General features: G+C 57.7%; 1 protein-coding gene and 1 long non-coding RNA gene across 3 annotated transcripts; one reads left to right on the top strand and one right to left on the bottom strand.

Moving 5' to 3' along the window:
- Positions 1-461: 461 nt before the first annotated feature.
- Positions 462-4,298, bottom strand: SYNGR2 (synaptogyrin 2). 2 transcript variants are annotated; one of them, XM_055575254.1, is made up of 4 exons: positions 4,141-4,298; positions 2,055-2,292; positions 1,569-1,708; positions 462-1,478 (listed from the first exon to the last, which is right to left on the bottom strand). In XM_055575254.1, exons 1-4 carry the CDS (start codon positions 4,237-4,239, stop codon positions 1,281-1,283), a joined length of 675 nt encoding a protein of 224 aa, XP_055431229.1. In that variant the 5' UTR covers positions 4,240-4,298; the 3' UTR covers positions 462-1,280. The 2 variants fall into 2 exon arrangements, with proteins under 2 accessions (XP_055431229.1, XP_055431230.1); XM_055575255.1 differs by lacking the exon at positions 1,569-1,708.
- Positions 4,299-5,312: 1,014 nt separating this feature from the next.
- LOC129651128 (uncharacterized) lies at positions 5,313-7,393 on the top strand. Its single transcript, XR_008714019.1, has 3 exons — positions 5,313-5,351; positions 6,631-6,687; positions 7,078-7,393. It is a non-coding gene; the product is annotated as an uncharacterized LOC129651128 (long non-coding RNA).
- The last annotated feature ends 3,210 nt before the right edge of the window (positions 7,394-10,603 follow it).

Raw genomic sequence — 10,603 nt, 5'->3', positions numbered from 1 at the left:
CGGAGCTCATTCCCAGGCATGGGCTGGGCAGTTAGGTTGGCTCCCCAAGGGTCTGAGATGGGCTGCAGGGGTTCTGAGCCCTGTCTATAGGAAGCAGAGGACCCTTGCCCCTCCAGGGGCACGCCAGGACCCTGGCAAGGTGGCCCAGAAAAGCCGTGTTGTTTACAAGCTGAGCACAGTTGCTATTTTAAGATGCTGATGGAGGGCAGTGTGAGGCGTGAGACCCCAGGCAGGGTGGGGGTGGGGGGAGCTGCTGGGCACAGTGGAGGGGCAGGCTGCCACAACTTAGGCTCCATAAGGCCTCAGGCGGGGTGGGGGTGGGGGGAGCTGCTGGGCACAGTGGAGGGGCAGGCTGCCACAACTTAGGTTCTGTAAGGCCTCAGCTGCAGCTTGTACCTTGCACCTGTGGAATTTCTCTTCCTCCCAGCCCTAGGGAGAGGCCCCACCAATGACAATGGAGATTATGAATGAGAAAACCATTTATTCCATTTCAGAATTAGTCTAACAGAATCCAAGGGTGCTGTGTGTCCTTCCCCCAAGGCTTTGTAATATACATTCAGAGCAGCTTGGGGGCTGTGGGTGCATCCCACACCTCCTGACAGACCTGGGATATTTACATAAAGCTGGGTGTTGTCAGGCAAAGCCCCTCCCTGCAGCCACAGGGCGGGATCAGAGACAGGGTCCCCCAGGGGTGGGCACCAGCCCTGCCCCTCGGCTGCCAGGAAGGTGACCCAGAGGCACTGGCACAGAGTGTGACCACAGGTCCAAGCGAGCAGACACTTCAGCAGTGAGCATGGCTGGCCGCCCGAAGAGCAGGCAAGGGGCTGAGGCGGAACAAACCTGAGTGAGGAGGGAAGGAGCCCCGGCCCAGTGCCTGCAGCAGGAGCAAGGAGAAGGCCCCGCAGCCTTGTCTTTGGCAGAGAACCCCAAATGGCTGCAGCCACCAGCGCCTGGACGTGGGCCCGGCTCCTGGGCTGGGGAGAAGCTAAGGCACTTGTCAAAACAGCATATTGGGCACCTGGAGCTATTCCCGGTGGGGATGCCGGTCATTAAAAGCAACAAAAACCCTTTCCTAAAAAATGCCCTCGAGGAGTGGTGGGTGAAGCCCTTGGGGCACAGGCACTTCAGGGCTCTCTCTCCAGGCCCTGTGTCAGTTCGGACAGCCGCCAGGTACATCGAGAGGGGCCAGCGGCCCTAGGAGCCAAGCCTTGGGGGAGGAGCCGGGGAAGAGGGGAGGCCCCCAGGCACCCTCCTCCCTCCCCATACCATCTGGCTGCAGCTCAGTACACAGGGGGTGGCTGGTAGCCCTCGGTGCTCTCGGCGTTCTGGGTGAAGGGCGGCTGCTGGTAGGTGTCCGCAGGCACACCTGGGTAGGAGGCGTAGGCCGTGCTCGGGTCCGGAGTGGGGTCCACGTAGTTCTGGATGAATTCGTCCACTCCAGCCTTGTAGCGCTGGTAGGCCAGGAAGGCCAGCAAGCACTGCAAGGAGCCCCGAGGTTTGGGTTCCTCAGCCCTGCACCACCCTTCACCAGAGACACCAGGACCCTGGCCCGCCCTGGGTCCACTTACCCAGGAGAAGATGGAGAAGAAGCTGAAGGTGATGGCCGCCCGGGCTGAGTCGGCTTCTATATGCACATCGTTCTTCTTGGTGGCCGCCCACTGATTGGTGAGGAAGCAGAAGCCAACGAACCACAGGAAGGTCCAGAGAGCTGGGGCGAAGGACGGGAGGGGAGGGTTAGCTCCACAGAGCAGCAGGAGGACAGGGGCCCCCTGGGAGCGAGAAGCCTCCAGGGCTGTAGAGGTGCTGATTCAGAAGCTGGGGTGGGGACAGGATGCCATCTCTAGGGCTCTGCTCCAAGCCCCACTCAGCTCCAGGGGGTTTCAGCAGATGCTGAGAAATCCTTGTGTGCCAGCCTGACCGTGGGCAAGGTCAGGAGACCCAGGGCTGCTCCCACCCCTCCCCAGCCTGCAGTCACAGCCCCCTAGAGCTTCTGGGAACACTGATGCTCCTGTTCACCCCAAGGTCAAGTGGAGCTGCAGCCAGCTGGCCGGTACCTGAGAAAAGCAGGTCACCGATGACCAGGTACTTGCGGTCAGTGGCATTGCTGATCTGGGGGAAGTAGATGTCGACCACGAAGAAGAAGGCCGAGGCCAGGAAGGCCAGCACCCCGATGGCACTGCCGTAGCGGCAGGCGTCCTCGTTGCGGTTGAACACGCAGTACTGCTGCTGTGAATCATGGGCGTTGCTGTAGCCCTCGCCGAAGATGCATGAGAACACGATCAAGGCAAAGACCTGAGCGGGAGGCAGGGGAAGGGCTGAGTGACTGCCACCCTTGTGGGCCACACCCCCAGGCGGCACACGGAGTGGGACCCTGATGGGAGGGGACACTGGCCTCCCCGCTCCTGCTGTTCCCCTGCTAGAGCTTGGTGACCCAGCCCTTCCTGAACTTGGGGAGCGAGTCCCCTCCTCACTCCCTTCTCCAGACATCCATTATAAGGGGCATGGATTCCTGGGGATTCCTGGACTGAGGACAGTGGGGAGTGCAGGGGGATCTCCTGGGAGGTGACTGCCCACCCTGCTGTCTGCCTGGGGGATGGCTCTGCCGGACCACTCCCACTTGTAGTGAGTTTTTAGCAGGATGGCTCACAAAGTCAGAGTAACCCAAGCTTGGAGTCTCACCCCCTGATCACCACCTGCCTAAGTCACCTCTCAGCACCCAGCCTCTGCCTAAACACTCAGTGATGGAGAACTCCTCCCACTTCAGGAAAACCATGCCTCTGAACTGAAACCGTGTCCCCAGACTGCCAACTCCCACAGCCCCCTCCGACTCTTCCCTGCTCCAGGCTGGGCTCCCCAGTTTGGCCAGTCTTCCTCCTACAAAGAATTCTGGGCTCTTTAGCATCCTGGCCCCTGGCCTCCCAGGGAATCCCTGTTGGCTTCTGCCCATAGCTGGTCCTACCCACACAGGGCACCTCAGGTGGGTCTGCCCAGCAGGCCCGTGGACACAGCTCTGTACTCAGACCCTGGAGGCACTGGGGTGGGAGGTCAAGAGGGTGCAGCACCCACAACTCTGGGAGGGGCTCCAGGCCCTTGGGAACAGCCTCACATCACCTGTCTCCACCCCAAACTGAAAGGCTACCGCCCAACCCCGCCTTATGTGAGTCTGGACACCTGGCTCCCTCTGGGACTAGACCAGGTCTCTCCCCCGCCTGCCCTGCCTGTCTGCACAAGGCCCTCTCAATAGGCTCCGGAGCTGGCAGTCACAAGCCCCACCCCCAGCTGGAGATGAAGCCGGAACTCTGGATGCTGGGAGCAGTGTGCCAGCCTGACTCCTGGCACTGCCATCCCTAAACATGGGCATCTGCTCCTGGGGTCGGACCTCACAGGTCAGGCAGAGCGCGGATGAGGGTGTCACCAGGGCAACTCACAGGGCTCCAGCCCCAGGCATGTGCGGTGTGGCTACTGTAGGCCCAGCCCTCTGCCTGCGGGCTCCCTAACACCTTGTCCAGCTTTGAGCTCTGGTTGTCCAAGAGCAGGGGACCTCCCACCAACCCCCTGCCCCAATAACCTGGTGCTGGAGCGGCTCACCCAGCTCAGGGGGAGGGGCAGAGACTAGGGTCACTTGACCTTGGGTGGGGAAGCAGACCCATGGGCTGCTTTTGAGTGGAAGACAGGCTCTGTTTCAGGGCGGCCAGGCCTTCCCCTGCAACCCCCTCACCCCACGTGGCTTCGGAAAGCCCCCCTCCGGATGAATTCCCCCAGGCTGGGAGTCGCGGCACGCTGGCCACCTGTCCTGGAGCCGCCTCAAACTCCTCCCACCGCCAGCAGGGCGATGGGCCTGCTCCCGGCGGCGCCTCCCGGGCCACCCGGTGCCCGGGCCGGGAGGTGGGGGTGGTAGGGCCCGGGGTGGGAGGCGGCGGGGATCGGAGTGGGGGGGCCGGCGGGGCCCCGGGGTGCGGGTGGTGGTGAGCGGCTGCAGGGTCCCGGGCCCCTCTCGCCCGCCCCGCGCGCGCCGTTCCCACCCCCGCGCCTCGGCCGCTGCCACCTGTCGCGCTCTCAGGCGCGCGGAGGCCCCCTTGCCCTCGCCGCCCCCGGCCTGGCGACGAAGTAGGGTCCCCGCGGCCCCGCACCCCGGCTCACCAAGCACACGGCGCGCACCACCACCTGCGGCTGCGTCAGGAAGCGTCGCAGGTCGAAGGAGCCGCCCGCCCTGGGAGCGCCGTACGCCCCGCTCTCCATGTCGTCGCCGCCGCCGCCGCCGCCGCCGCGGACCGCCGAGGAGCCAGGCGGCCTCCCCGCCCCCGACTCGACTCCTCCCCTGGGGGCGTGGCCAGAGCCGCCCCAGGGACCGAGGGCAAAGTGCCGCCCAAGGCGAGCGGCGGTGCCGAGGCGGCGACAGGGCCCCGACCGCCTGGCCTGGCCTGCGCTGCCAGCGACCGAAATCAGTCCAGCGGCCGCGGGCTCATTGTCCAGCCCATGTCTCGGCCGGGGTGTCGTCCCTCTGCGATGCTGGCCCGCAGAGCTGCTGGAAAGGGTTCAGAGAGTCCCTGGGAAGAGAGGGTCGCAAGGAGGGCTCGCCCCTCTGCTCCAGCCACTCTTTGCCCTTGCATCCCCGCCTCCTCCTCCAGGAAGTTCCGCTAGACGCCCGTCTGGGTCCCACCTGTCCACGGCCCAGGCTCTTATGCACCCCCTTTCTTCTCCCCTGTTCTACCCCAGCCTTGGGGCCACAGCCTGGACCCCTCCCCGCCTGGCCTGTCACTCTTTCCTCCTCTCTGGAGCTAAGCCTGCGAGGGGGTCGAGACCACAGTTCAGTTCAGTTGCTTAGTCGTGTCCGACTCTTTGCGACCCCATGAACCGCAGCGCACCAGGCCTCCCTATCCATCACCAACTCCAGGAGTTTACTCAAACTCATGTCCATTGAGTCAGTGATGCTATCCAACCATCTCATTCTCTGTTGTCCCCTTCTCTTGCCTTCAATCTTTCCCAGCATCAGGGTCTTTTCAAATGAGTCAGTTCTTCGCATCACGTGACCAAAGTACTGGAGTTTCAGTTTCAACATCAGTCCTTCCAATGAATATTCAGGACTGATTTCCTTTAGGATGGACTGGTTGGATCTCCTTGCAGTCCAAAGGACTCTCAAGAGTCCTCTCCAACACCACGGCCCCTCCCAATCTTCCCGGACCCAGCCTACCCTGGAGGCCTTGTAGGGAGGGCTTTGTGTGGGCCAACTACCAGGCTCCAAGCTGGTGTGCGGACAGAAAGGAAGTTCCCAGGGTGACAGGCAGGGGGCAGAGTTTAATCCAGTTCTTTCCGGAAATGGCTCAGAGCTTCCAAACTGGAATGACTGTCTGGTGAGTGGGTGGGGAGGGGGGGTTGAGTTTGGGGTTTTGGGGCTAGTTCTCCAAGGGCCTCAGGCTGACTTGGCAGGGAGGAGTTCCAGCCATCCTGGTTGCAGGTAAAGCTTAATGAGGGGGCACTGGCCAGGTGGGGCCCGGAGTCTTCCAGGTGAGCTGGACAGACAGAGGTGGGAGGTGGGGCCAGACGCCACCAGGAGATGGGGCGCCACTCCAGGGAGGAGGAGGGGGGGAGGCAGTGGCCCTGAGTGGGTAGGTGCCTCTGGGCCTTCACATTCCACTCCACCCTCTTCCCAGACCTGGATGGAGGGTGACAAGCAGCTGAGGCAGGGGCTCACGGAGCCCGCTCCTCCTGAACCTCCCTTCCCCTGCCACCGCCCCATCCCATCCTAAAACCCTCAAACTAGCACGGTGTATGTTTGATGAGGATCCCCAGGGCTGCAAGATCTAGGCTGGTGGGCTTTTCCATTATTCTTTTCTTCATTTCATTTCTTCAAATGGAGGGTCCTTCCACAGGGAGCAAGGCCCAGGGCTCTCTCTCCTGGGGGCTGTACCCAGCCCGCATCTTCTGGGCCCAACCTTGACGACAAAGGGGCTGAGCCTCCAGGTGAGGCTAGCACACCTCCCAGCCATCCCCTTCCCAAGGCCTCCAGAGATTTTATTGGTGCCAAGTGCATTAGTGCCCTGGGCAGGAGGAGGGGCAGGAGGCTTAGTCACTATACTAAATAAAGGGGGGCACTGAATCACCTGGAAAGTAAGCACTGGCCCCTGGTCTCTACACCCCACATTATAAAAGGGGAAACAGGCTCAGGGAGCCAACATGGCCCCCCCATGAGCCTGGCGTCTGGAAAGCAGAGATTTGGGAAGAGGAGACTTGGAGGTAAGACAAGGAGAGTTTCGAGGACAGACTTCTGGAGAAAGCCCACTGAAGAGGCTGACCGAGTCTTACCAAATGGGTCAACCAGGTCCACACTGGGGGTCCTAGTCTGGGCTGAGACCCCCGATCTCAGCCAGGGGGCTTCTTTTTCTGATTGGGTTTGCACAGACACTAACAAAACCAATGCTGTGACTGGAACAGCACCAGCTTTATTCAATGGCCAAAGACTGAAGAAGTGGGAACCTAGTTTGTAAATCAATTCAAGCCAATTCAGAGGGAGACACTAAATATATAGGAGGGTTGGAGTAAAAGGGAGGGCTTGGAAAGAGCAAGAGGAATATATGATCCAAGAACAGGGGCGTGGTTTGGACCTGAAACCGGTGAAGCTCTCCTTTTCAGTCCTTGTAGGGGCTTTTCCAGTTATCGTCATGGCGACTGTCAACCATCCTAGCGCTGGTGGGTGTGTCTTCTAGGTAATGTATAGAGCGTATAATAAGCTCTAGATCTATTGGAAGTCTAATCCTCAAAACCCATCGTGGGTCTTGTTGGTGTTAACTGGTTCTTTTTTTTTTTTTTTAACTTTGCCGCTTCCTCCTGAAACTTAGATAAGAGTAGTTGGTTGGTGTTCGAGGGAGGGGCAGGGGTGTGATTCTAGGGTGACAGGCTTGCTAACACAGGAGTGGGGAGGAGGACCAGGAGACAGCAGTGTCTTAGGAACCACTGGAGGCGAAAGGCTCAGGAGGCAGAGGTGACCACTGCCAAAGTCCAGGCAGGTGGAGCACATAGACCGGCAGCGCCTGGGGTTGGACAGCACAATGGTCATTTACATGGGTTTTCTTACAACAGGAGGTCCCAGTAAGGAATGCCAGACTGACAAGTTACTGCCAGCCCGAAGAATTCAGGAAAGGTCAAAAGGAGAAAGGAGAGGATTGTCCATATGTCCTGCCAACCTCCCAGCATCCTTCTCACTGGCATCCGTCTTGGCTGCGTGACCCACACGCCACCAGGAAGGACCCTGAGTCAGAGAGATTAGCCAGAAACAACCCAGAAACTAACCCCATCACTATAAAACCCAAGACTGGGAGCCCAGTGGCAGAGCAGTCCTCCTGGGTTCCCTCGCTCTGCTGCCCTCTTCCCGGGCACCCCTTCCCAACAAAGTCTCTTGCTTTGTCAGCACATGTGTCTCCTTGGACAGTTTATTTCCAAGTGTTAGACAAGAGCCCACCCTTGGGCCCTGGAGGGGGTCCCCCTTCCTGCAACAACTTTACAAGTCAGTGAAGTCATGGCCTTGGAGAGAGGACCCCAGGAAATCCAGCGCCTGTCCAGTCACCAGCTGGAAAGACAGACTGGGTTCCCATGGAGGGTAGAAGCCCCTGGCCCACCCTGGTCCCAGGTGGCCTCATCCTCCTCAGATGGTTGGGAACATGGGAGAGCGCCCCTACCAGAGGCAGCAGACCCCACTGTAAAGCGGCTAGAGATATCAGGGTCAGATAAAGCCGCCAATGCACTTCATGGGCACTTGACACACGCTCAGCCCTTAGTAAGCTTTTGCAAGTCACACCTAAGCAATATGGCCCTTTCGTTGCCCTGACGGTGTTATGTGTGCCCATCACACAGTGAGGCCAAACAAACCAAAATGTCGGAGTTTGGGGCAAAGAAAGGTTTATTGCCAGGCCATGCAAGGAGAAGGGAGGAGGAGGGCTCACGCCCCCTATCTCCACCCCCGACCCCACCTCAAACCCTGAACTCCTCAAAGAGTTTCAGCAAACATTATGGGCCAGGAGAAGGAAGAGGGTCTCAGGAGGGTATGTGATCAGTTCTCTGATTGGTGAGGCTGAGGGAACAGGCTGGTGTCACAGAGGTTAGCCTTATCAATCCTTGGGCACCAGAAGGTCCCAGGGTTATGAGCCCATGGTCATCAAGTAATTAATTTTTTCCATTTGGTGGTGGGTTTTAGCATCTGAGAAATTTCTATGTCTGAGATGTGGGTTATCTGGGTAACGTATGTGGGTTTCCTATGTCTGTTATGTGGGTACTTCAGAGAGGAGCTACAGCAGAGTAGAGATGGGAGAGGGGTCTGTCCCGGGAAGGCCCCAGAGGGTCCTGCCCAATCACAGCGGCAGCCCTGCCCTATCAACCCCCACCAGCTCTGCCCAGCCAGGGCCCCTGTGGGTCCCCTCAGGCCACCAGCAGTTCACTCCTCCCCCACATCCAGCACCCGTTTCCTAGCTGCTTTGCTTGGTCCAGATCAATGTCCAAGAAAAGAAGGCTATGATGGAGATGAGGGTGCCAACCAGCACGAAGATGGGTCCCTGGTGCAGCTCTCCTGTGAAGGAGGCGGGGGCAGCTGGGCTGGACCTGTGTTAAGCCAGGCCAGGGTAGGCATGGACACATCAGGGCACCCTTCCCTGCTCTCGGCACCTCCCACTGACCTACCAGAAGTGGCAGCTGCCCTTCTAGAAACCAAGGGGCCCTCTTACCCTGGAGTACCAGTGTGAAGGGACTGTGTTGGACATCAATGTCATTTTCAGCCTGGCACCAGAACTAGTCCGACGTCTGCTTTGGTGGGAAGGAGAAGTTGGCAGACTCCCCCCGGGTTCAGAATCTGCAGGGTGTGGGTGAGCCCGTCCCTCCTGACCAGTCTGTAGCTGGGCTGCCCGAGGATGCCCGCAGAACAGCTCTACCCTGAGGCCTGGTCCGCTGTCCAGCAGGGAGCCTGCAGCTGGGGCACCGGCCCTGGCAAGGTGGGAGAGGGCAGGAGCACAGGTGAGGTTGGGAGACTTTAACACCCTCTCCCCAGCAAATGGCCTCATTACACAATGCCCGATGAGCCTAGAAGCTCTTCCCAGGTGGCTCAGTGGTAAAGAATCCGCCTGCCAAGCAGGAGATGGGGGTTTGATCCCTGGGTCGGGAAAATTCCCTGGAGAAGGAAATGGCAATGCCAGTTGAAGGAAATTCCACTCCAGTATTCTTGCCGGGAAAATCCCATGGACAGAGGAGCCTGGTGGGCTACGGTCCCCGGGGTCACAAAGACACGACTTAGTGACTCAACAGCAACGATGAGCCCAGAGGCCGGACTGGTTACTGTCTCTTCCAGGCAGCCGTCTGGATTACTCCCTCCATCCTGTATCTGAGCTTCTACCCTACTTGCGGTGTATACCATACAATTTCATATTTGATTTTATTCTCATGTAGTATATTCTGCGTTGCCAGATTTAGCAACGAAAAATGCAGGACACTCAGTTGATTTTGAATTTCAGGTTAACGATGAGTAAAATTTAGAAGGTCTCTTCAAGATGACTTCTGGGAGATGAGGCAGTCCAAAGAGGAAGAAGGAAACCAATGTTTATCAAGAAAATGCTGGTTTGGCAATTCCTCAAAAAATTAAAGAATTACCTTGAAGTGAAGTGAAGAAGTGAAAGTCGCTCAGTTGTGTCCAACTCTTTGCAACCCCATGGACTGTAGCCTGCCAGGCTTCTCTGTCCATGGGGATTCTCCAGGTAAGAATACTGGAGTGGGTAGCCATGCCCTTCTCCAATTACCATATGACCCAGCAATTCCACTCCAAGATATATATCAAAATAATTGAAAATAAGGACGCTAACAGATACTTGTACACACATGTTCTGCTGCTGCTGCTGCTAAGTCGCTTCAGTCGTGTCCGACTCTGTGCGACCCAATACACGGCAGCCCACCAGGCTCCCCCGTCCCTGGGATTCTCCAGGCAAGAACACTGGAGTGGGTTGCCATTTCCTTCTCCAATGCATGAAAGTGAGAAGTGAAAGTGAAGTCGCTCAGTCGTGTCCGACTCTCAGCGACCTCACGGACTGCCGCCCACCAGGCTCCTCCGTCCATGGGATTTTCCAGGCAAGAGTACTGCAGTGGGGTGCCATTGCCTTCTCCACACACATGTTCACAGCAGCACTATTCACGACAGCCAAAAGGTGGGAACAGCCCATATGTCCATCAATGGATGATGAATAAACAAAATGTGATCCATCTCTAAGATGAAATGGTATTCAACCATAAAAAAGGGATGAAGCAGTGACACCTGCTATTAATACACTATGAATGAATCTTAAAAACATTATACTGAGTGAAATAAATCAGACCCAAGAGGCCGCATATTGTATGATTCCATTCATGCGAAATAGCCAGAACTTTAAAAATCCCCAGAGAATTTCCTGGTGGTTTAGTGCTTAAGACTCTGTGCTTCCACTGCAGGGGACATAGGTTCTATCCCTGGTCAGGGAACTAAGATCCTGTGTGCCACACAGTGTGGCAAAAAGTAATAATAATTATTATTATTATTATAAATAATAAAATAAAAAATCCCCAGAGTCAGAAAGCTGATTAGTGATTAATAGGGGCC

This window comes from Bubalus kerabau, chromosome 4 (assembly GCF_029407905.1).
Source record: "Bubalus kerabau isolate K-KA32 ecotype Philippines breed swamp buffalo chromosome 4, PCC_UOA_SB_1v2, whole genome shotgun sequence".
In the NCBI taxonomy this organism is placed as follows: Eukaryota; Metazoa; Chordata; class Mammalia; order Artiodactyla; family Bovidae; genus Bubalus; species Bubalus kerabau.
This window is presented reverse-complemented; position numbering and strand designations above follow the sequence as displayed.